This window comes from Hibiscus syriacus, unplaced genomic scaffold (assembly GCF_006381635.1).
Source record: "Hibiscus syriacus cultivar Baekdansim isolate YM2019G1 unplaced genomic scaffold, ASM638163v2 tig00000132_pilon, whole genome shotgun sequence".
Classification (NCBI taxonomy): Eukaryota; Viridiplantae; Streptophyta; class Magnoliopsida; order Malvales; family Malvaceae; genus Hibiscus; species Hibiscus syriacus.
The window spans coordinates 754,814-782,030 of NW_024061764.1; the positions used below are offsets into that span (position 1 = coordinate 754,814).

Genomic DNA, 27,217 nt, shown 5'->3' on the forward strand with positions numbered 1-27,217 from the left:
TTGCGTTACATAAGCTCTACGTAATATGTTATTATGCTTGATAATATTTCTAGTAATTAACCAGTTATGTTAACGTCAATATTTTTTTGACACATTTTACATAGACCGATAACATAACCGATTATTACCATTATTATTACCAACTCAAATAATATTTCTAGTGAAATCATATAATATTTTTGATATCAATTTTAACTGGTCATTTATTTAACCAATCACATTATTTTTTAACCGTATTTTAACCCCTCACAGCAGCTTAAATTCTTGATGAGTCACGAAGCTTATCCAAACAAATGAAAAGGTAATTGATTTTTCTTTTGACTTCGGTTTCATCGTCCAGAGCCCAGAGGCAGGACCGCAGGATGCCCTTTTTCCTTACACGTGGCAGTTATAGTCATCACGAATGTCCTGTCACTTATAATATGACACGCAAGCTTCCTGTTTTTTAGGCAGTTCCGCGGACGTCTTAATATACGATTAAAATGAAATGTTATCGATTTTGTTATTATTTTAAATAATAAAATAGATAAAAAATTGATCGTAAATATTATTATTTTTATTAAAATATTATCTAAAATATTATTTTTTAACTGATTTTTTACTACGTTTACTTATATAAATAATTATAATCAATAAAAATAATAATTTTTTCGATAATTTTTATCTATTTTTTATTTAAAATAATAACAAAACCAATAATACTTTATTTTAATCGTATATTAAGACGCGCACGTGAGCATTTTCGTCTTTTTTAGCTTATCCGCAATTAGATCTCATGGTAAATAGGTCGTTTTCCATGTCATCAAAAGGTGACGTGCTGACACTCAAGTGGTGGTCAAAGAGGTAGGCGCCACTAGGTAGCCGTTTCAACTCCTTTTGCTTGGATAAGGTGGGGTCTGGAGTTGAGACTTGAAACGTAGCGTTTTGGGCTTCGTTACATTTTCAGTGCCCTACTCAAATCTGAGCTCTCTCCTATCGGTTTTAAGCAAATTCAATTTAGTAAAACGTCACTAAATTGAAAAAAAATGATAAATAAATTTGTAGAAAATATTATTTTTTATTATGAATTCTTTAAAATAAATTAGTAATTATATTTATTTTCATGAGTAGACGTTATAATTTTTTTATTAAATTGAGAAGTATTATATTTCTAATATAAATATCAAGATTCAAATCCACTTAAGATTAGATAATATGAGTATCCTTACTAACTCAACCAATTAATGAATATAAATTAGTATAAAATTTTAATCATATAATTAAGGCGTAAGATGAGCAATGATCATTTTATACTTGTAATTATATCAATAAAAAAATATGATTGTTCTTTACCATTACTCTTCCTCCCTAGTCAAAAATTAATTAACAGGTTATATTAATGAGATATTTATTTAAAAAAGGAAAATGAGATTATGGGTAATTTATTAAAAGAGATTGAAACTTTTTAATATAATTGATAAAATCATCTTAAAAAATTAATAATTTCAACAAATTATCTTAAGATGAAATAAATTTAAAAATTCGTTAATATTTGATCATGATTTTAATAATTAGGATAAAAATATCCTATTATCTTAAATAAATTATTCATAATCCTTTTTTTATTTTTTAAAAATGTTTTTCATTAATCTAACCTAATTAAAACCTTACAAAAAGCACAAGGGAAGAAAATGTCGTGGCAGATTTAGAGAGGCAAAAGGGGAATACAAAAACCCGCAAAGCGGGACGCAAGTATATGATTAGATCCCGGGATTCGAATGCAAATTTGCAATGCGTTGCCAAAGCCAAAGCCAACAACAACCTAAGCTATCAGTTTCAGGGTTGAGGAGCCACCGATCTGATTTCATTCTCTCTCTCACTCGCTAAGGCTAGTGAGTCACACTTACCAAAGGAACCTGTTGTCCGGTGTTGCATAAACAAGTTCATCTCCCCGTCAAATGTTTATATCCCATTCCCCTCTACTGCCCAAAGATCCCCCCCCAAATTCTCATTGCCCGCCCCTTCCTCTAATTCTCCAAATCCCCCTTCCCAACTTCTGTACCTAACCTTCTCTCGCTCTCTTCATATATCTTCAAGGGTTTTTGTTGGCTCGTCCATGGCATTTTCTTAATTATGGTGGCCAGTTCCACAGGATTCACGACTCAGCTTGAGTTGAAGCTCTCCTCCACATTCTTTATCTCTTATGGATTGTCACCTAGTAAAAAGAAGAGAATGTGCTTTCCTCGTGATCCGCTCACTTTCTTGAGTCGAATCACTTGCTACTGCTCCGACCCCGTGGTTCCTGTCCGTAGAGCCACTGGTTCTGGCAAGAGCAATGAGAAGGTGGAGGACTGGCGATTCGACTCCAAGAAGATCCCTCTCAGGGTCCGAGTCCAGGCTCCTTCTGCAATGCCGTTCGCTTCAGCTCAGTACGTCACGCTCTTCTCGTACTATTTTGTGTTACATCTAGCTTGGAACGTGTTCACGTATCGTGTGTTCTTCCAATTCGCGTGTATATCTATACTCATATCGATCGTTAAAGTGAATAATTGTATTCTTAACTTTACTTACCGAGGAGATAACAGGATGGACGACTTGTTGGTTTAGCTAATATGTTTCATTTTAAGAATACGATTATGAAGTAAATCTGTTAGTTCGTTTACTGTGACACCCTCAAAAGCCCGTCGCCAGTGGTGTCTTTATTTGTTAAATATAGGAATTGAAATGTTGTGATCAATACAAATTTACCAAAGCTAATGCTGATTTTATGCTATGATGTTTACAGATCTCGAGTTGCTTCCAAACAAGAAAAGTTCTACTCACAGTGTACCCCAAGAAATTCTGGTCCTCAGTCTCGTGATACTCCGCCAAAAAGAGGTAGCAAGCTATGCTGTTTAAACTGCAGAGAGTTTTATTATGAAGCTCTCGCTGTGCTTGTTTATATCTTTAGAATTTCTAGTGGCATTTAGATAAGATAACCATGCCTAATAAAGATAGGGTTGTTTGTTTGTTTCTTCATTGTAGACACTGGTATTGCAAATGAGAAGGACTGGGGCATTAGTTTGTTAAATGAGAGTGTTAATGAGACTGGCACTAATGATGATGGCAGTACATGGTATCAGGAAAGTGGGGAAGACCTTGGTGAAAATGGATACCGATGTAGGTGGACAAGGATGGGTGGTAAATCCCACGATGCTTCCTCTGAATGGAAAGAAATGGTATAAAATCATTCTTATTTTATATAACATTTTTAAGTACGAGTATGTTGATCTTAAAGTGGCAATTGAGAAGCATTTCCTATGTTCTTTCAGATATGGAATAAACATGGGTTTATCATTTATGACTGTAGATTAAAGCAATTAGGTGCTGTGTTTGCCACTATAGTAGCTGTCGAATATAAGGCAATATTACAAGAGACGTCCAAATTAAACATTCAAATCTTTTCAGAAAAAAACCCTTCAAATCAATCATTTTAAGAGAATTCATTCTAGGAAGAAATTTCTTTCTGCATTTTCTGTAACATGGAAGAGATTTATAAGAGGCCATCATTTGCTATGATTTCTAATGTACTCAAAGTTCTTCATGTTGATTGGCGGAATTTGCTAATTGGCCAGCCTTGTTTGCTGATTATTATCATGGGTATCTGTATTCAAAATTATCAGCATATTCAGTGGCATTATGTGACGTATATATTCTTTTGTCCTTTGCAACAAAGATTCACGAGTCAACATTTTTTTTTTAATTTGGATGTGAGTGACAACATATTGGGACACTGAATCCTCTTTCTTTTGAGGCTGTGTTAACTGAAGAAACATTCACTGATCTTTAGCTAAAGAGATCTAGGCACCCAAATGGTGTTAAATGACTTCTAATGTTAGTCAAATTGAGGAAAAAAAGAACTTTAAAAATATTGAGAATGGAATCTCAAAAGTGCTAGCAAACGACAGTTGATTTCTTCTTCTGTTACTTAACATTGTGTTTATAACCATATTAAGTATCATCCCAGGTGGCTAATTGGATTTATTGATGTCCTTAACAGTGGTGGGAGAAAACCAACTGGAGTGGATACAAAGAGCTAGGTACTTTTAGTTACCTTTTTCATTGATTTTTTCTATGAATTGAATTGTGGTAATTTCACATGGTTTCTTGCTTCAATGATCTAAAGTCATCTGAGCATGGATATGTCTAACTTTTATTGTTATATCTCGTAGGTGTTGAGAAATCAGGAAGAAATGCTGAAGGAGATTCGTGGTGGGAAACTTGGCAAGAGGTGCTCCATCAAGATGAATGGAGGTCTTTATTTTCACAGCATTCACTTCAGCAGGAAACACTTAACGTTAAATCCATAAATTATCAGATAGTGACAAATGGGATATTTTCAGTTTATCATGCTTGCAATTGTCACCAGTACAATAATTACTAGATCTTTCAAACTGCAGTAATTTAGCAAGGATAGAGAGGAGTGCTCAGAAGCAAGCTAAATCAGGCACTGAAAATTCTGGTTGGTATGAGAAATGGTATGGAGTCTATGGTAGTAAATTTCATTCATATTAGTACTCCTATTATCAGTACTTCATACGGAGATAAACTTATTTTGGTAGGTGGGAAAAGTATGATGCGAAAGGCTGGACAGAAAAAGGGGCACATAAGTATGGTAGACTGAATGAACAGTCATGGTGGGAAAAGTGGGGAGAGCATTATGATGGAAGTGGATCTGTTCTCAAATGGTAATTTTCAATTTGCCTTTATGCAGAAGCATTCAGTGATCTAGTTAATTACTAGAGTTTTTATTATTGATAGTTTGCACTCATGATCCTTTTTACATCAATTTACTATCTTCGGATGGTAATGTGAAAAACTATATTATGGCATGTTTTACCCGGAAATATTGACATGTTAGATTCTTGGAAATTTAGATGGCAGTTTTTTTATTGTCTTCATAAGAATACTTAAACTGATATTGATATTATAAAATGTCACTCTCTTTACTCGTATTGTTAAGGTCATTCCAACTTCAAGTGCCTTCCTATGGGTTTATATTAGAATCTGTTTCTATGTATTTAAACCGAAATTGAGATTGTAAAATTTCCTTCTTTGTATTCTCATATTTGTTCAGGCCATTCCACTTCAAGCACTTTCTTATGGTTATTAATTTAAAATTTCTGTTCCTATAATCTGCAGGACAGATAAATGGGCGGAGACTGAATTGGGAACTAAATGGGGAGATAAGTGGGAAGAGAAGTTCTTTGCTGGTATTGGCACACGTCAAGGGGAAACATGGCATGTATCTCCTGGTGGTGAACGTAAGTTTTGTCATTTCATCCTATCTGCATGTGAATTGTGATGCATAATTTCATAAGGTGGTTTGGTTCTAGTTTAGGTTGTGCATAATATATTAACCATTTTAATTATGTTTTGGGAAAAAAGAAAACTATCCTATTGATTTCTCCAAGGTTTGCACTTAGCATGAGCACCATATTCAGTAGGCAAACACCTGTGGAAGATCTCAAATCAGTTTACGCTGAAATGAATTGTTTAATTGTACTGAGCTGTAACAAGGAACTTTTGGGAAGAATTATTTTTCCAATATAGCCTATGTTCATCCACTGTGGAAAATGAAATTTATGTAAGGGTGGGTACAAGTAAGCCTTTGTCTTAATGGGAAGGAAACACCGAGTAGTTGAATATTGTTCCCTTTAATGGCATTGACAATGGCCGGTAGAATTCATCAACACTGGATGTAAATGCTGGGCAGTTGTATGAGTTTTCTTTTTTTGGTGAGTATGCATATAGAAGCGACCTAAGGGATGTTTTGCCTAAAATTCCTCTATAAAGTTGAAGCGATGTGATATTCATGTTTGTGTTTGTTGCTCATCCAATTTTATTTGCTTCTAACCTTCTTTTTCCCTTGTTACTAAGATATGTTTGGCCTAATAGGTTGGTCGAGAAAATGGGGCGAGGAGCATTTTGGAAACGGGTATGAAACATTACTTTAAACCCCTAAAACCTTTTGATGTAATAAGCTAGGATTTGCAATGTTTTAACTGCTCATGTTCTCGTTTTAAATGATTTTGTGATTAAAATCTGGACTCAGGCTTTCTAATTGATCATGCATTTCACCAAGATGCATTATCAGCCACGGCAGGGACTAATGTGCTTTGTATCATAAACAGAAAAGTTCACAAATACGGGAAGAGCACGACTGGTGAAAACTGGGATATTGTTGTTGATGAGGAGACGTATTATGAGTAAGAGCATGCAGCTCTTGGCTTAGTTCAACAGTTGTAAATGCTTTTCTGTTTGTGTGTGTAGATATTAGAAAGAAGCATAGCGTGTCTTTAAAGATACAAGTAGTTTGTAGCAGAAATCTGACTAGTGTTTGCATTTTGTTTTAGGAGTGAACCTCACTATGGATGGGCAGATGTGGTGGGCGACTCAAGCCGGTTGCTATCGATACAACCTCGGGAGAGGCCGTCTGGTGTCTACCCACCCCTTGATTTCGGGTCATCGTCACGTCAAGGTGATGATGACCAATCAGACAAGCCTCCCGCTTCAAAACCATGAGTAGGCTGTTGGCCCATTTGTTTTTCTCTCTTTTCCTTTTTTGCTTGAGGTGGTCCATATCATTTAATCACATTGGTTTGAACTCCAGACGAGCGTCAGGTGACATTTTGGATTATTTCAGTTTAATTTATTCATTTTCCAATCCCTTGGGCGCTTTAAGGTAAATCTAGAAAATGCTACCTTTGTGTAGGATCGACCAAAGAAACTGAAGATAGAAAACTAACTTGATTCATAAAAATCGAAGTATTCGATTGGAACTGATTTTTTTTCTATATACAATTATTTTTAGAAATGTTTATGATTTTTTATCAAATAATATTTAAAAATCATAAAATAATGTTCTTTTATCAAAAATAAAATTTTTAAAAATTAAAAACCGATATCAATGGCGGATTTGTAAAAATGGTTTTGGGTAATTGGTTTTTCGGTTTAGGGGTTAAATTTTTGGGTGAATGAATAGTAAGATGGTGGACGGAGAAGGGGCGCGGTAACGGCCGTGGAATTAGTGGTGGGCGACGATTGTGGGTTGATTGTTTGATTTTAAAATAATAATGAAATGAAAAGTATTAAACACTTTAATGAAAAAAAAAACTAAACTTCTAAATGAGAAAGCGGGTATAAATTGAACATCTATTCTTGGATATAATACACAATTTCAGTGAACGTTCGCATTAGCCCAAGTGGTTAATATAATGTATTAACAAAACTATAGTTACAAGTAATACATTTTTTTGTAAATTCAAAAAAAAAATATAATTAAATCTAAATCAAATAATTTAAACAAGCCTATCACATTGATCAGATCACAAATGGACGTCCACCCGATTGTCAGCTTGATCAAGACTGAGAAAGTAAAGATCAAATTATAATTAATTATTTAAACCATTTAAGATATTCAAATAACTGTGGGTCAGTGCACTTCAAATCCGAACAAAAGTATTTTGATTAGAATAATATAATTCAAATGAATTTCGAATAATTATTTAACATTTTAAAATTTAACTGATTACCTATTTTCCATCTTAGTAGAATGCACATCAATCTCACGCGGTCCCAGCTTAAAAAGTGCGAAAAGAGTAGCACACCATTGATCCAAAACCCTCTGGATACATAAACAAAATCTTTGTCAGTTGTTACTGAAACTAAACCAACCGGTCCAGAACCAAAAAAGTAAAACAAAGTTCATAAATCTGCGTAAATCAAGGGTTTACCTCGAAGGTGGTTTGGTCTACTGGATTGAACATTTTAAAGCAGTCTTCGTTTAACGTTTTATCACCTGCATAAATCTGCTACCCAACATGCAACCTCTTTATGTTAATGTGGTAATCTTGATTTAAATCATTCACTGAAAGTACAGTTTGTATTTTAAATACCTCAAAGGTGAATGACATCGGTACTCTCACAGCTTCGTACATGTAATCTGTTGCCGTCCCGTGTGCCAGATACCTGAAATCAGTAACTTTCACACATTACTAGTCCTGCTCCAACTGAAAAGAGTTTTTGGTATTAAATACAGTAAGTAAAACTTGATGCTACCAAAAATCGTCATTGCTTCACGTATAAGAATACCAACCCGACTGAGGTTCCACCAGAACCAATCTTGCAATGCCCGTGACAATGAACCATATTCAGTTCTTCAGTCAATGCTCTCATTCGCTGACCTGGCAGCCCGTCAGGGGTACTGTTTTTGTGGTCATATGGCATAAATAGTGCCTAAAATGGATTAATGCATATTGCAAATAAAACAGGATTAATCCTTCTTGACAAAAATAGTCCATGTAAAAGAAACACAAAAACTAATTCTTTGGAATGAAACTATTTCAAGAAGCCACAAAACATCCGACTAAACTGGAGTTAAGCAGCGATGAACCCTATTTTGAGAAGCAAGCTCTCCCAGCATTGTTATTTTTTATTTATTCCAAAGGCTGGAACTCAAAACCTTGCTGATGGTGATATCCAAAAAGTTCACATTTATGCACAGCTTAAGTAATGAACAATAGTCGAGGCAATTCAGCATCACTTACCTCCGTCCCAGAGTGTACATTAACCCAAATGTGAGGATTAAATGATGTGGCAATTTCTCGAATGATTTTAGTTTCAGGCTCGCTGAAAGGAGCAGTTCCAGGATACTCTTCGGCTGGATCATAGTCCTATATGATTGAAGAAAACTTTTGAATGGAAAACCTCACACTATGTAAACAACGTTAAAAAACATCAGTATAAAAAACAAAGTGAAATAGAATTTGCATGAAGGAAAATGCAAGGCATAATGAACCTTCTCCTTCCTTCCCCAATCAACACCCCAATTCCGGTTGAGATCAACTCCTCTCCCTGCCAATGAAGTCCAATTTAAAACATTTCAACTTCTCGCATAATATCCTTTGTATTTTACATTATTGCGATAAAATTGCCTTACCATTTCTCCTTTCACAAAGTTTTCCTGCTTCGACAAGCTTCCGGCCATTCAAATTCTCCAATGGTACCAACTATTCATATCATTGGATGTTAGCAGTTGAGTTAATTTAAGTTTAAAATAAACTAAATTTGCATAAAGCACTGACTTCACTGTACAGAAACAAATTTAGAGATACATTAATTGGAAAACAAAAGCTAAGAATGTTCTTGCTAATAAATAAATTATACCTTAATAACTAAATTCTCAAGGTTTAAGGAATCATGGTCCATTCCGGGTAGAAACTGTTCTTCACCTAAGATTGACACAATTCGTAAAGCCAGTTCTGACGTAATAAGCTCTCGTGAATGCTGCCCAAAATCCTGGAAGACAAGGAATTGTCTGTCAAGAATGCCACTATACTAGAAACAAAGTTAACGAATACAGTCATTGTATGCAAGTTTAAGCATTAGATTCCATATGTTTCAATCTTTAATAACTAAAGAACAAAAACAATTGTTCTTCCCATGCTATTCGCCAAACATTATTATGGAAGAAACTTACAAGAAGGATCCGGCTCTTGGACTTATCATCACTCTGGTTCCCACTCTGGCCATAAGTAACAACCGTGACATCGGCATTATAGCCTCCGGTTCCAGATTTGAGGGTTTCGACCTGTATAATGTATTGATAGTGTTAAATCAAATCCCCACAAAAAAATTGTTTCCAAGTATAAAGAAGTTGTGATCCACGTACAGTGAGTTTGTCAGGGTGTCGATGGACCAAAGACTCGACCTTTTCAATCAAATCAGTACTGCAAAATTGTATTAAGAGTGAATCAAAATAAGTAACAAGATAGATTTAAAAAAAACTCTTACAAGGAAGAAGATTTTGATTACAGCAGATAAAGGAAGGCATCAGCCATCACGAACTCATTTTGTCATAAAATATCCTTAATCTTTCTACTTCGGTTTCACCTTTTCAGCTGTATTTCAAGCTGATGTATATCCTCGTCATTCAGGTATTATAGATTCAAATAGTATATATATAATCCGATGCATACATATTCGAACACATTATCTAATGTAAATCAATAATGGATTCAAATATGAGCACCGGCATGACAATGAATTGAATCTTATTTTAATTAAAAAAATTCAGATATTTGAATGTGTTATTGGATGTTAAGTTATTTGTACGAAATTTTTATATACGAATCCAACATTCATTTAACCATTTAGTCAATGTTTAAGTTTATATTTTTTTTTTCAAAAATAATTTAACAAATTCGAGTTTTTTAGTGGTTCATATTAAAAAAAAGAGAAAATACTAATTGCTTCTCAAAATTCAAAGAAATAAACCAACTCTGAGACATATGTGAAACAAAAGAATGCAAAAGAGAAAAAAATCACATACCCGGAATGGTAAAGATCTCGGTTGATGGGAGTTTGAAAAGGTTGGGGGCGACCGGCGTCAGCGTAAACAGAAGGGAAACTTGGGAAACAAGCCAAGAGGTAGAGGGAAGAGGAGAAGAGAAGAAACAGAGCAGCCATTGCCCGGCAGAACGAGTAAAACGTTGAGGCTGCCGGGACGATAATATAAAAGGCAACAATTTGTACCTTTCAGCAAAGATTCTCTTGCTTTTCTTTTGAGTTTCCATGACGAATTATATTGGATTAGCCGGGAGAGAGTGTGTGAGAGAAATGTGTGGCTTTCTTGGTTCGCCTCCTGGATTGTCTCCGTTCCACCGCCCTCTTGTTCTATTTTATAAGCGGCACTACCATCTCCCGCTTTTGGGGGTATTTTCATTTTTTTAATATTTTTATAAATAATTTTAGAATAAACTACATGTTTAGTACTTAAACTATTAATTTTATTTCATTTTATTATCTAAATTTTCATTTATTTCAAAATCACATGTTAAAAAATTAGTGGAGCTGTTACAACATAACACTTTTTAATAAGTAAATTACATCATTCATCACTCAAGTATCTTCTTACTCATATTTTGGTCACTAAAGTTTAATTGTTTTAATTTAATTACTTAACTTTCAAATTACTCCTAATTTAATCACTCTAACTTTCAACTTTAAGTTTTTTATTTTAGCTATATATTGATAAAATAACAATAAAAAATGTCATGTCACAAAAATTATTAATAAAATAAATTAGAGTGATTAAAATATGAGCAATTTGAAAGTTGAGTAGTTAAATTGAACATTTTTAAACTTTAGTGATCAAAATAGGAGTGAGAAAATAACATAGTTATGAATGATGTAATTTACCCATAAAAATGCCACTTGTAACAAATCATTTTTAATGGTAGGTATTAAAATGAAACAAAATGTAAATGCTATATATGATTTTGAAACAAATGAAAGTTAAATTACTAAAACGAAACAAAACTTATAGTTAAGATACTAAACGTGTAGTTAAGATACTAAACATGTAGTTTATGCATAATTTTAAGATATCATGAAATTATAACTCTTGTTTTAAATTTATTTTAAAATATTTTATATTAATCTTTAAATTATATATCTTTTAAAATTAATTCTTAAATTTTAAAATATTTTATATTAATATTTAAATTATAAGTAGTATTTTATTATATATCCAACAAAAGTCCTTTATATATCATTTTTGTGTCTCTTCTAAAGTCGTATGTATATCATCTTTGCGTCTCAAAATTTCTAAAAATTTTTTTAGGTAACAACAAATTTTTTTAACGTAATAGACGCAAATAAAATTTTAGAGTGAACATCATTAGAAAAATAAGTAACTAAGTGAATACTATTCAGAATTCAAAGTGGGCAATGCTCACCCTCAACACTATTTAGTTTCGTCACTACGAAAAAGCAACCTTGAAAAGAGAATATCAAACACTAAACATTTTCTAGAAAATCATGATATCTTGATATAATTTATGTCAAATTCATATTATGTGATCAATCAAAGTTAAGTTTTCATAAGCTGATCATATGTATGTAGTCTGATCATATGCATGTAGCTTATTAACTTACAAATAGCTATTATGACTTTATACTTGAGTTTAGCACTGAGAATTCCTATAAAACCTTTTAACCAAAACGAGAGAAAGGATGAAATCATATCTCGCTCATTCATTTTTATCTACCTTTTTATATAGTCAGAACACTTGGACACTAACCAACAACTACATCTTTCCTTCTGAATAAAAAAATGTGAACCACCGATAACCAACGTAATAAACTTATTCACATTGATAATTCTATTTTGATATTTTCATTAACTATAGTGATTTAAAATAAAATGATATTGATAATTTATGTGTAGGTACTAAATTTTTTTCCGATATTTTTATTTAATTTAATTTCATTTTTATTTTCATTTGAATTAAACTTTTATTTTAATTTGTCCTTTTTACCACGTACCAAATATTTGTGGTCCTTAGTTAAAATCATTTGTGATATTTTATTGATATTATTCTAATTAAATTTCATTAGCTACATGTGATTAGGAGTTAGTTATATTTACATATTAATAATAATAATAATGATAATAATAATAATAATATTATTATTATTATTATTCATAATATATAATATGATATAATGGTTATAAATAATAAAAAGTAAGTATAATATTTATATATTTATCTTTGTTTTACATGTCCATTATAAGAACAATCTAACAATTACAAAGAACAAACCCGACAGCCTAATGGTGTGCAGCCCACCCGTCCAACCAACCAGCCTAAGAAGTAAGCTTGCATACGAGCTCATAGCAGCTAGGGTTCCATCCTTAGCATTTGGCATCGCTCACCATCAGTCGTTGGATTTGTGGGAGATCCAACGGTCTATACGCATCAACCACTAGGGTTCCAAACCCTTCCATGCGCCGCACTGTCCATTGTCGCATGACCTAGACCCATCCAATGGTCTAGATTAGAAGATGCAAAAAGGGTTTAAAGAAACCCTAGCTAGCCGTCGTCGCCACTAGAGGAGAGCAACCATTGATCTGCTCATGTCGGAGGCATGAGCGAGCCTCCCATTTTCCAAGCATTCACCAACTGGTCCTCACGACCCCTTCATCCGTGCACCTCTATCAGGGCCTCCTCTGCCACTGTCACAGTAGAGGAAAATACCCTCATCGTACAAATGTTAGAACCGTTTTGAGAGGGAACCATATCAGCCATTCAATGACCCACATAAACAAAATGAATGGGGAAATATGGCTCCTTTCCCCTCCCCATTTCATCGCATGCAAAAGCAGATAAATTATTAGGATTTATGAAGCTAAAAAAAGACAACTGAAATAAATTGTCAAGAAGGGAAAAATTAGCTTTTTGAGAATTTTAGGGAGCAAGGAGAATTAAAGGGATAGAAAAATAAAGCACAATGATTTATAGTGGTTCAACTCCCTCAATGAATTTTACATCCACTACGTAAGCTCCTCACTTAGGATTTTCCAATAAATCCACTAATTTGTTCTTTCTTTTTCAAGGACAAAGAGATAACCTTTACAAACTCCCTAGCTTTTCAAAGGCTTAGCTAGAACCAAAACCCCTTTACAAAGGATAAAAGATAATAAACAAAGAAACCTCTAAAAGGTAGGTGTTTACAAATTAAAGCTCACAAAAACATAATATTTACAAGAGAAAGAAAATAAAGAGTGAACAACGTTTCTCTTATGTTTGTGTAACACCCATCTCCCGTATACCTTTATATATACGAGATACAGATGTCACATCACTTTTAAAACAGTTTCCCATTTAAAAATACGTACAATTTTGTTTCATTTTGTATATCATTGTAACTTACTTATAATGAATACATATACAACAAAAATAGATGTTTCACATTTCACCGTTATACTTTAGTTTAATTCAGAAGCTTTTCAAGATATTTTTACTAAACCTATTACATGCCAACTAAAATATATCAAAAGCAGACAAGTATGTCATACTGTTACTGATGAGGCGACTCTGACTTGATGTCTGATGATCTCTTTACTCAGTTGATATTCCACCTACGCGTGAAATAAACACAAGTTAAGTATTACTTAGTGACACATAATTAATCAAAAGTAAAATATTAACACAAGTTATTTTATTACACTTTACATTTCAAGGGATCTTTCATTTCAATAAGTATTCTATAATTTGCATCACTAGTGCTAATATCATCATTTATCAACCATCACTAAAAATCTATGTGGTTTGCATACCCATTCCCAATATAAAAATCCACTTCTTTATTAAGAATTTCTTATGTTTATACACATATTTCCCATACGAAAATTCATACACTTAGTATGATTTTATTATCATTTTAGCACACAAGGTGCCCAATACGGAAATTCATACACTTAGTATGAATTTATTATCATTTTAGCACACGAAGTGCCCTATACGAAAATTCATACACTTAGTATGAATTTCTTATCATTTTAGCCCACGAAGCGCCCTATACGGAAATTCATACACTTAGTAGTAATTTCTTATCATTTTATCACACGAAGTGTCCTATAAGGAAATTCATATACTTAATATGAATTTCTTATCATTTTAGCACACAAAGCACTCTATACGGAAATTCATACACTTAGTATGAATTTCTTATCATTTTAGCACCCAAAGTGCCCTATATGAAAATTCATACATTTAGTATGAATTTCTTATCATTTTAGCACACAAAGTACCCTATACAAAAATTCATACACTCAGTATGAATTTCTTATCATTTTAGCACACTTAGTGCCATTTGGTAATCACCATACATACATCAATAATTCATTCCACTATGACTATTATAGCATATATGTACATAATTAAATGCACTCACCTGGTTCGCCTTGCTTAAATATCCAAAATGGGAAGATGATTACTCCAGAACTTGGCCCTTGCCTTTCGCCTTACTCGACTCAGGAGCTTGATTTTGATTTATCCAACATTAATTAAATACATGCATAATATCAATTGTTAGTGTATTTCCTAACAATTATAACTTAAACATTAATCAAACATACTTATTATTAACCTTCCTGCAATAATATCAGTATAACTTAAATTTTATGGTTCTTCAGTATCGATACCTCTACCATGGTATTGATACTACCCTACTGTGGTATCGATACCCCCTTCCGGTATTAATACCAAAATTAGATTCGATGTGGCTTGGTATCGATACCCTCACAATGGTATCGATACTACTATACTATGGTACTGATACCCCCTCCGGTATCGATACCAAAATTAGGTTCGATGTTACATGGTATCGATACCCTTACCATGGTATCGATACTACCTCGTCGGTACCGATATTGATTCAATTAGTATCGATACGTCTCATCTAATTCAACCCAATTTTTGCCTATAGTATCGGTATTGTTCTATCAGTACCGATACCCATGCTCAGTTTTTCCAGTTTTAAACTCGAGACATACCCAAATTTGGTAAATTTCCTTCACATTTACCCCTAAAAATAATATGTAACCCTTCTCCACTTATCCATACCAATTCTCTTTCATTTGGATACTTAAAATATCTAGTATCTCTCAAATGCATTTGATTCTAATAATCATATCAAAATTTACAATTTGTTTTTAAACTCATTTTATGCTTCTAATCTTTCATTTACCTCATTGACAAATCAATTCTTCCAATAAACATTAATAAAACCTCATATATTAATATATCATTATAACACCTATTTTCTAAAATCTCTTTTATTTCCCTTATCTCATCGTTTTAATCTCATCTAAACCTTCATTATTCTTCCATCATATACAAGGCTTCAATAACCAACCAAAATTGAAGGAATAAACCATTAAAATTGAAAACTTACATTTAAGCTAAGGAGGAGCTTTTCTACGGGGGAAAGAGGAAGAAGAGAATGAAGACTTTTTGATGTAACCTAATTCACTTTTCCCCTTTCTTTAATACCAATCTAAAAAGACATTTTAAATTTTTTTTCACTTAAAGGACCAAAATGCTCTCTTAATAATACATTGTCACAATTCTAACCAAAATAGTTCCCTCATATTTTTGAATAATTTCAATATAGTCCCTAACTCAGTATTTGGGGCATTACAATTCTCCCCCTTAATAAAATTCATCCTCGAATTTTAAAGAAATACCTGAAGCAAAGAGACGTGGGAACTATTTTTTCATATCCTCATCTCTTTCCCAGGCAGCCTCTTACACCTTATAATTCTGCCAAAGCACTTTAACCAATGGAATCCTTTTGCTAGCAATTCCTTGGTTTCCTTAGCCAAAATCCGTACCGGTTATTCCTTATAAGTCAAATCTAGTCGGATTTATATCTCTTTCGGAGTGATAACATGCGAGGGATCTGATCTGTACCTCCTAAGCATCGATACATGGAAAACATTGTGGATCTTGTCCATGTCCGGAGGCAACGCTAGTTGATAAGCCACAGGTCCAACCTTCTTCAATATCTCGTACGTTCCAATAAATCTTGGACTCAGTTTTCATTTTCGCCCAAAACGTAATACCTTATTCCAAGGTGATACTTTTAAAAATACTTTGTCTCACACTTGATATTCTATTTCTTTCATTTTTAAATCTGCATATAACTTCTGGCGATCCGAGGCTATCTTTAAATTACTCTGGATAATTTTCACTTTATCCTCCATATCTTTCATCAAATCCGGCCTGACCAGATCTCAATCTTTCAGTTCAAACCAATTTAATGGTGTTCTGTATTTTCTCCCATACAAAGCTTCATACGAGGCCATCTTAATACTCGATTGATAACTATTATTATACGTAAATTTTGCTAACGATAAATACTTATCCCATGATCCTTTAAATTCAATCACACATGCCCTCAACATATCTTCCAATATCTGAATAGTTCGCTCTGATTGCCCATCTGTTTGCGAATGAAAAGTTGTACTGAAGTTTAATCGAGTACCCAATGACTCATGTAAAGACCTCCAGAATCTTGAAGTAAACCTTGGGTCTCGATCGGACACTATCGATATCGGTACTCCATACAGTCTCAATATTTCTTTTATATACAACTCCACAAACTTATTCATCGAGTAGTATATTCAAACTGTGATAAAATAAGCTATCTTGGTTAATATGTCCATTATTACCCTTATCGAGTCCTTTTTACCTGGTGACAACGGTAACCCCGAAACAAAATCCATTGTTATTCGCTCCCACTTCCACTCAGGAATAGATATAGGCTGCAGTAACCCGGATGGCACCTGATGTTCAGGTTTCACTTGCTGACATGTTAAACATTTAACAACAAATTTTGTTACAACTCTTTTAATGCCAGGCCACAAATAACGACTCTTCAAGTCTTGATACATCTTATTCCCGCCTGGGTGAAAAGTTAAAGGGATATAATAGGCTTTGTAAAGAATATCTCTCCTCAAAACATCATAATCGGGAATGCAAAGTCTTCCCCGAAAATATAAGCATCCAACATCCCTTATTTCAAAATCTTTAATCTTTTCTTTTTCAACATGCACAATTTCATTAAACATTTCTTATCTCGCCCTTGCATCTCTTTTACATTATCCAACATCATCGGTTTTAACTTTAATTCGGTAATCAAAGCACCATATTTATTCAAAGACATATGTGCGTCTAAAGCCCTTAAAGTTGTAAAAGTCTTTTGACTGAGTGCATCCGCTACCACATTAGCCTTGCCCGGATGATAGTCGATCATCAAATCGTAATCTTTCAAGAGCTCAATCTATCTTTTTTGCCTTAAATTCAGCTATTTTTGAGTCAGCAAATATTTTAAACTTTTATGATCTGTATAAACACGACAACACTCACCGTACAAATAATGTCGCCAGATTTTTAGAGCGAAAATCACTACGGCCAATTCTAAATCATGCGTCTGGTAATTTCTCTCATGATTCTTCAATTATCTGGAGGTATAAGCCACAACCTTCCCTTCTTGCATCAACACATATCCTAAACCATTATGGGATGCATCACTATAAACGACATATTCTTTACCCGACTCAGGTTGTATGAGCACTGGAGCCTCAGTTACAATTCTCTTTAGCATCTAAAAACTTTCTTGGCACTTTTCTGTCCAAAAAAAAGGCATATCCTTTCGCAACAGCTTAGTTAGCGGCAAAGATAACATTGAAAAGTTCTTTACAAATCGTCTATAATAACCAGCAAGTCCCAAGAAACTCCAAACTTCCGTAATATTCTTTGGGGACTGCCAATCTACTATGACTTGAATCTTCTTGGGGTCCACTCTAATGTCTTCTGCCGACACTATATGACCAAGAAAAGAAATCTCAGATAACCAAAATTCGCATTTGGTCAATTTAGCGTATAACTTTTTATCCTGAAGTATTTGAAGGACCACTCAAAGATGAGCATCATGATCATCATTTGACTTGGAATAAACCAAGATATCATCTATAAACACTACCACGAATTGATCCAAATACGGTTGAAATAATATGTTCATTAAATCCATAAATGATGCAGGAGCATTTGTCAATCCAAACGACATTACCACAAATTCATAATGTCCGTACCGAGTTCGAAAAGTTATCTTAGAGATATCATCTCTTTCAATCTTTAACTGATGGTACCCCGATCTCAGATCTATCTTAGAGAACACTGTTGCGCCTTTCAATTAATCAAACAGGTCATCAATCCTCGGAAGATAATACTTGTTCTTTATTGTTACCTTATTCAATTGACGATAGTCAATACATAACCGCATAGACTCGTCCTTCTTTTTCACAAATAGTACATGCACTCCCCATGGAGTGACACTGGGTCGGATAAATATTTTCTCGAGTAGTTCTTGCAACTGAGCCTTTAATTCCCTTAACTCCGTTGGAGCCATCCGATACGGAGCCATAGAAACAGGTTCGGTACCCGGATAAACCTCTATTCTAAATTCAACTTCGTGATCTGGAGGTAAACCTGGTAACTCTTCAGGAAAAACTTCTGGAAAATCCCTAATTGTGGGGATATCATGTAATCGCACTCCTGACAATCGAGTGTCTATCACTTTAGAAAGAAAAGCAACACATCCTTTTATCATCATTTTCCTTGCGATCATAGCTAATATCACATTTGACATGGATTTCGCCTTCTCCCTTATCACTATAATTTCGGAGCCTTTCGCATCATTTAAGAATAATTGTTTCTGACAACAATCTACCCATCCATAGTGTGGAGACAACTAATTCATGCCCAAAATGATTTCAAACTCATAAAAGGGCAGCTCCATCAAATTTGCCAAGAGTACTACCCATTGAATCTTAATTGGACATTTTCTACACACCCTAGATACCCTTGCACTTTGACACATAGGATTTATCGCTATCATCTCACTAGCAATTGATTCTAAAGGAATTCCTCTAGTTCTAATCAACTTGGTACTAATATATGAGTACATAGAATCAGGATCAACTAGAACAAAAACAAGATCATCAAAAAGGTAAAATGTACCTGTTATTATCTCCAGATCATCCCGATCATTATTAGTCTTTATATTATATACTCGGGCCACTCCCTGAGTCTCTTATCTTTGGTTAGCCTCAGATTGACCGTTGATCTTCCTATCCCTTTGCTTATATTAGGTGTTGCTACTGATCTCTCAGATTGTACTGATTTATCCCCATATTTCTTCGAGCAATTTCGAGCAAAGTGGTCAGATTCCCCACAATTGAAACAACCACCGGAAAACAACCTACATACTCCCCCGTGTGAATTACCGCACGTCTGACATAGAAGTTTCTCTTCGTGAGCTCTACCCGAGCTAGCATCATAAGAATAAGACTGCTTATTTTTCCACGAAGCTTTAGAATGATCAATTCTATTTGTGAATTGAGAACCTGAGCCCTTGCCCCCTTTTGCATACCATGCAGATGAAGATGTTCCAATTCTTTTTCTCGTCTAAATACTCTGTTCTGCTGCTAACATCTCCTATTGAGATCTTTCAATAGCCTTCACTCTGTTTATAACCTCTTGTAGACTGAACAAGTTTAAGGCCAACATCATTTCTTTTAACTTAGGCCTCAAACCCTCAATAAACCAATCTCGATGAGCTTTTTCATTAGGAACTACCTCAGTAGCATATCGACTAAGTTTATTGTATTCAGCCTCATACTCGTGCACTGCTCGATCACCTTGTTTCAAGTTCAGAAACTTCAACAACATCGATCTCATAACTGCTCCCCGATATACTTGTTTTTTAACTCCTCTTGGAAGAATTGCCAATTCACTTGCTCGGGCAACGCATACATCGTCGTGTTTGTCCACCATAACTGAGCCGATCCTCTGACTAATGATATAACTCCACCCAGTTTTTCGTGATCAGAGCATTGCAAATTTTTCATCATTGCCTTTACATCGTTCAACCATAAGTTCGTGTCCATCAGACCTTCACTTTCTTCTCCCTTAAACTTAGGAGCTCCCAAACTTCTTAACTCATTTGGGATTAATATTCGTGGTACAAGACGAGCAGGGGGAGGCGGAGGAGGTTGAAATCGTGTCAAGATAGCATCTAAAGCTTGCATAAAAGCTCTGAACTCCAGAACAGGCATACCCTGAGGGGCCGGTGACTGGCGTTGTCTGACGGAATCGGATGTTTGCTATTATCTTCATAGCTTTCACTACCCGATTCGTCTCTACTCTCTTGACCAACCGCTCTTCTTGAGTTCGTAGAATCCGACAACTATCATATCATTCATAAAATAGTAATTACGTTAGTAAGGAGAGACATCTTTCATATTCATTCTATACCCTATCATTAACCTTGATGTCTTAGTGTCATGTTGTAAGTCCCCCAACCCATACCCGACCCGAATACGAGTCTGAGGTGTCACATTGACTTTTCAAACTTTGACTCTTGACAATATTCAAAGAAGATTTAAAATTTTCATTAAAATAAAAGCGGTTTATTTACATAAATTGACCCAAAATAATCAAAATCGATCAGAGCATATTCAACTCAATCAATTAGTACATGCCAACTATATTCACATTAACCAAACACATTTAAATCATCTATTTTCTGATCTAAAATTTTATAAGGGAGATGCTGACCTGTCTTGCTCTCATTCGCTTCTCTTTTCGCTTCTTTAACCTACGTGTGAAACAATAACACGCTAAGTCTATGACTTAGTGAGGCAAATAAGCATATAATATAAACTATAACTTGTAATCATGCATGAACAATTACTGCTATCACTTATACCCTTATTCATGTAACAAATCCCTATAACATCTATGCAATATATCATTACATGTAAGAACATATACACACACATATACTCATCACCCATCATTTCCATCATTAGTCTTATTTCGTTATCAATATTATTATCGTTTATATCACTTAATACATATCCTCTTATACATAGCCTTTTAACCAACATTTGACTCATTTAATCATATAATCAACATATCATCATATAAACCATATAATATCATTCATAGCACAAAAGCATACAAGTCACATGTACTATATGTTTGTTGTTATTTCTTTATTAGCCCATGTACACATGTGAGAACTATAGATATGTGAGTCTATAGAGTTTGTGCACTAATGTTGTCACCACAACTCATATAAATGCACCGAAGTGCCACGTAGAATTACACCGTAGTGCCGCGTAAAAATGCAAAGAAGTGCTATATAAGGTTGTTCCTAAGGACCACGTAGAAAATTCCTTAAGAATCATATACCAAGGATCAAGTATGTGTCTCAAAAGACCTCACACATGTTCCAAAGAATACATATATGTCCCAAAAGACCGCGTAGACCCTCGACTCTTGGCATGCCAACTATACCCTAGCTCTCATGACATATAACATGGGCGTTATCATTTATGTCATTTCACATTTTCACATAAACACGTAGTTCACTTTCACATATCACGTAGCTCATATCAACTTTTCATGTTATTTCACATTTCTTGTCACATTGCTTATATCTTATTTTTATGTCTTATATATATATATATATATATATATATATTCACATGTTCATATAATCCATCATTTCCTCACCTAAATGTGTATTCATATAATTCATCTTCCTATATATATATATATATATCATCTTTCCTATACTTGTATTCACATCATTTATATTCTCATTCTCATAATCTCATATGTCTTGATTAATAACTTATATCATATATGTATAAAATAACTTATATCATATCATATAACTTATACCTCATTCTATATTATTCACCTAGATCATATCACCTCTGTCATAATTATAAACATATATAACCTCTATTATTTCATATATATATTAATCTAATCTATTTACCTAATTCAATTCATATAATACCTATAACTTTTTAATATGACTCCGTAGATTTCTTTCATACAACCCATATATCATAATTTTATTTAAGTATATGTATCATTCCCATTTAGCTCATCTTATATGTTCCTATTATCACTTATGTTCAAGTCTCCTATTCGATTTACTATTTTCATATCATCATATATGTCAATATTATCTATCTTGTTTCAATTCTCATTTAATGATATAATTCTATTTTACTATTTCACATAAATGATCATACTACTATGTACTTGCCCAACTCACATTCTTATTGTTTATATAACCTTTACATTTGATTACTTCATTCATATCATTTCTTCTAAACTCGCTTTTTACCATATTCTCATATTATTACCTAATGTATCCCATATCATGTATTCGCGTAGTCTTATATTTCATTTCTATATATCTCAAAGATCTTATCACATAACTTCTCTTTTATATTCATATAATTTCTTATCATATCATATAGTTTATATCATCATAACATAGCATATATTCACATCAACCATGAAATACATATACAATAACATGTCCACATACCATAACATATAACTCAGACACTCATAACAAACACATGTTCATGTTCATATTTCATGCACAACACTATAAAAATAGACTTATCGCAAGTCTTATTTCACATTAAACATCATATATAAAATAATGTGCACTCACCTGGCCTCACTAGTCACTACGGCTTTTATGATTTCCTTTCTTTCAATGGAATCTTAACTTGATAATCGTTCGGGAACTTGTTCATGTTCGATATCTACATGATCATACATTGATACATATCAGTATCCCATTGAAATACTCTAATCTATCATTTCTTAGACGAAAAGAAATATCTATTTCAATTTCCCCTTGAAGTGCATCGATACATTCTACAGTGCATCGATGCATTCTTTAACATGTGCATCGATGCACTACCCATGCATCGATACACAAATCACCTTCGATGTTTTTATTTTAAGGGGGTGCATCGATGCACTCCTTATACATCGATGCACTCCTTATACATCGATGCACTAACTACATTCAATGTTTCCATTTTTAATGGGTGCATCGATACACACTGAACAATTTCTAGAAATACCCTTGACGTATCGGTACACATTGAATGTGCATCGATGCACATAGCCCAGAATTCATTCTTATGCCCGAAAATCGACTCTTTTCAGCTTAATAACTTCATATATCATCCTCATTCTTATTCTTAACTTACATACTCATATTCAAACTCATTTCTATTCATTAATCACATCTTTAACATCAAAATCCTATTATCCATATGTAATTCAAGAATTACACTAAATTTTCAACATGTTCCAAATTCAATTATATTGCTTCTAACTTCTTAATTAGACCCTTGACAAGTCAAATTCATCCTTAGAACTTCAGAAACCGTTTTATCATAAAAGTTTATTTATAAACTCTTAATAGAAATTCCTTTCTAATTCTCTCTTCTTGGTGTTTTAAACTTATATAAGCTTTCCTTAAGCTTATTTAACCCCCAAAGACTCAAATCCAACTTAAAATTTAAGAAATCAACAGCTAAATCAAACTTACCTTTGCTCTTGGCTTCCACGTGAAGAAGAAGAAGAAAGGAGAAGAAGAGAACTCTAGAGAAATCTCTCCCTTTCCACGTGGTTCCCTTTTCTTATAAAGGAAGAATAAAAATCTTACTTGTCAATTGACCATTTTACCCTTTAATTCATTCCATAATTACTAAATAACCTTCATCATATATTTGCAATAAATCATTAAACTATTCAATTATCCTACTTTAATCACTAATTTCTAAAATTTTACAATTTAGTCACTAACCCATAGATTGAGATATTACAAATCTCCCCTCATTTTAAGAAAATTCGTCCTCGAATTTTCATTGCACACATTGATAAGAACATATCTTCTAATGTTCTTATGTTGTCTCCATTATTTGCTCTTTCATTCCTTTAGTTCTTCAACTATCTTTTTCCCTTATATATTCATCCACTGTCACTTATCATATAATCAATAACCTCTATTTTCATCACTCCATATCATTAATCCATCTATTTCTTCATTATCCTCAAATTACCTTATAACAATACCAAACTTTAAATATTCTTCAAATGTGAATAAACATATACTTTATATAATCAAACAATCTTCTCACATCTCCTTGCACACTTGTCGTATTTCTATATCGAACTTATCAACTACACCTCTATATAACCTTTATCATATTTACCCCTTTAATTTCCTTTTTCATTTAATTTCCTTATCCCTTTACTCATTCACAAATCAAAACCTTCTTGTAACATATATCATATCTTTTCTTCAGACTCTCATACTCTTTTCATATCGTTTATACTTATCTCTGATTATCGATCTTCATCGTATCTTCGTAACTCTTATAATCTGTATGAATTGCCCAAAATTCTTGTTCTTATACAAAATCCTTATCTTCTTTTACATACTCAGAATACCTTACCAAATCCAAATCCACATTATACTTGATTAACTCAATCTTATATCTTTTCCAAATCTTATAACTCCATCACCTTTGATATTATAGCTAATTAATAACAACTATTCAATATAGGGCACAAGCCCTAATTAACCAATCATATACATCCGATCTTTCATCATTTCTTAATCCTTGTCTGTACTTCAATACACATGATCTTTTCATATTACTTTACGCACTTTTCTCATTTTTATATCAAACTTATAATCGATACTTCTTGTATAACTCTTATAATATCTAATGTTGTAAACTCTATCCTTTTCTTTACTTATTCCATTACTTTCCATAAATCAAAATATCCTTATAACATAGATCTTGTCTTTTCTTTCATACTCCCTTACTTTCCCTTAAACATAAGAATCATTATTTCATTCACTATATCACATTCATATAATCAACACAATTTTCATCATGTAATCTTGTTAGCCAACGCTAACTCTTTCTTCTAAAGTACCAACCCTTATCATATTCACACTCTTGCTTATACTAAATACTTACCCTTTATTCAAATCCATAACTCTGATTTCATTCATCTTATAAACATATCACTGATGCACTTATTCTTAAACTCTTCTACAAATTATAACCACATCACTTGATCTTTTAACGCTCATATGATGACATTGGTTCACCATATTATATCTTATCCACAAAATTACTCCATATCACTTTTCCAGTTTAAAACAATGAATAACTTATATCACTATTCTGATATGATTTCAAATTCCTGAAATCATCATTTGAGCTTACGAGGTATTTCCTGATGTGTCCACTCTTCATCCTGCCTGGCCAGGGCAAGTGAATAGCTATAACAATCAGGAATATCACCTTTCACTTTATTTCAGAATCATCATAATCATACTTCTATTATAACTTAGCAATCTAATTCTATTAGCAAGACAACACACTTCTTACACTATCAGATCAGAAATGTTCACTTTATGTTGACATGTACACATTTTTAAAACTCATTTGACTTCGGTTTAAGCCTAGAATCAGCTAAACCTTAGCTCTAATACCATTAAATGTAACACCCCCAACCCGTACCCGACCCGAATATGAGTCTGAGGTGTCACATTGACTTTTCAAACTTTGACTCTTGACAATATTCAAAGAAAATTTAAAATTTTCATTAAAATAAAAGCGGTTGATTTACATAAATTGACCCAAAATAATCAAAATCGATCATAGCATATTCAACTCAATCAATTAGTACATGCCAACTATATTCACATTAACCAAACACATTTAAATCATCTATTTTCTGATCTGAAATTTTGTAAGGGAAATGTTGACATGTCTTGCTCTCATTCGCTTCTTTAACCTACGTGTGAAACAATCACACGCTAATTCTATGACTTAGTGAGGAAAATAAGCATATAATATAAACTATAGCTTGTAATCATCTATGAACAATTACTGCTATCACTCATACCCGTATTCATGTAACAAATCCCTATAACATCTATGCAATATATCATTACATGTAAGAACATATACACACACATATACTCATCACCCATCATTTCCATCATTAGCCTTATTTCGTTATCAATATTATTATCGTTTATATCACTTAATACATATCCTCTTATACCTAGCCTTTTAACCAACGTTTGACTCATTTAATCATACAATCCACATATCATCATATAAATCATATAATATCATTCATAGCACAAAAGCATACAAGTCACATGTACTATATGTTTGTTGTTATTTCTTTATTAGCCCATGTACACATGTGAGAACTATAGATATGTGAGTCTATAGAGGTGTTGCTCTAATGATGTCACTACAGCTCATATAAATGCACCAAAGTGCCACGTAGAATTACACCGTAGTGCCACGTAGAAATGCACCAAATTTCCATATAAGGTTGTCCCTAAGGACCACATAGAAAATTCCTTAAGAATCATATACATATGCCAAGGATCAAGTATGTGTCTCAAAAGACCTCACACATGTTCCAAAGAATACATTTATGTCCCGAAGGACCGCATAGACCCTCGACTCTTGGCATGCCAACTATACCCTAGCTCTTATGACACATAACATTGGCGTTATTATTTATGCCATTTCACATTTTCACATAAACACGTAGTTCACTTTCACATATCACGTAGCTCATATCAACTTTTCATGCTATTTCACATTTCTTGTCACATTTCTTATATCTTATATGTCTTATATATATATATATATATATATATATATATATATATATATATATATATTCACATTTTCATATAATCCATCATTTCCTCACCTAAATGTGTATTCATATAATTCATCTTCCTATATATATATATATATCATCTTTCCTATACTTGTATTCACATCATTTATATTCTCCTTCTCATAATCTCATATGTCCTGGTTAATAACTTATATCATATATGTATAAAATAACTTATATCATATCATATATCTTATACCTCCTTCTATGATATTCAC

General features: G+C 33.2%; 2 protein-coding genes across 4 annotated transcripts; one reads left to right on the forward strand and one right to left on the reverse strand.

The window, feature by feature from the left end:
* The first annotated feature begins 1,764 nt into the window (after nt 1-1,764).
* On the forward strand, nt 1,765-6,697 carry LOC120127992. Of its 3 annotated transcripts, none has more exons than XM_039145802.1 (11): nt 1,765-2,408; nt 2,765-2,856; nt 2,977-3,197; nt 4,019-4,058; nt 4,191-4,272; nt 4,419-4,496; nt 4,581-4,706; nt 5,161-5,282; nt 5,917-5,956; nt 6,153-6,227; nt 6,375-6,697. In XM_039145802.1, exons 1-11 carry the CDS (start codon nt 2,113-2,115, stop codon nt 6,541-6,543), a joined length of 1,341 nt encoding a protein of 446 aa, XP_039001733.1. In that variant the 5' UTR covers nt 1,765-2,112; the 3' UTR covers nt 6,544-6,697. The 3 variants fall into 3 exon arrangements, with proteins under 3 accessions (XP_039001733.1, XP_039001795.1, XP_039001832.1); XM_039145864.1 differs by having other exon boundaries at nt 3,004-3,197; nt 5,899-5,956; nt 6,375-6,694; XM_039145901.1 differs by having other exon boundaries at nt 3,004-3,197; nt 6,375-6,693.
* A 649-nt stretch (nt 6,698-7,346) lies between these two features.
* On the reverse strand, nt 7,347-10,640 carry LOC120122367 (zinc carboxypeptidase-like). The gene is made up of 12 exons (XM_039141514.1): nt 10,352-10,640; nt 9,692-9,749; nt 9,500-9,610; nt 9,187-9,318; nt 8,960-9,029; nt 8,819-8,874; nt 8,568-8,693; nt 8,117-8,256; nt 7,917-7,989; nt 7,755-7,829; nt 7,554-7,645; nt 7,347-7,386 (listed from the first exon to the last, which is right to left on the reverse strand). Exons 1-12 carry the CDS (start codon nt 10,486-10,488, stop codon nt 7,347-7,349), a joined length of 1,110 nt encoding a protein of 369 aa, XP_038997445.1. The 5' UTR covers nt 10,489-10,640.
* Nucleotides 10,641-27,217: the final 16,577 nt, after the last annotated feature.

Excerpts from the sequence above, each read along its gene's own strand:
- LOC120127992 (XM_039145802.1), top strand. The coding sequence starts at position 2,113 with ATGGTGGCCAGTTCCACAGGATTCACGACTCAGCTTGAGTTGAAGCTC. Across the intron at positions 2,857-2,976 it reads TGATACTCCGCCAAAAAGAG|GGTTGTTTGTTTGTTTCTTC; the intron begins GTAGCAAGCTAT and ends TAATAAAGATAG. Across the intron at positions 5,957-6,152 it reads GAGGAGCATTTTGGAAACGG|AAAAGTTCACAAATACGGGA; the intron begins GTATGAAACATT and ends TATCATAAACAG.
- LOC120122367 (XM_039141514.1), bottom strand. The coding sequence starts at position 10,488 with ATGGCTGCTCTGTTTCTTCTCTTCTCCTCTTCCCTCTACCTCTTGGCT. Across the intron at positions 7,990-8,116 it reads TCTGGTGGAACCTCAGTCGG|GTATCTGGCACACGGGACGG; the intron begins GTTGGTATTCTT and ends TACTGATTTCAG. Across the intron at positions 7,830-7,916 it reads CGATGTCATTCACCTTTGAG|ATTTATGCAGGTGATAAAAC; the intron begins GTATTTAAAATA and ends GTTGGGTAGCAG.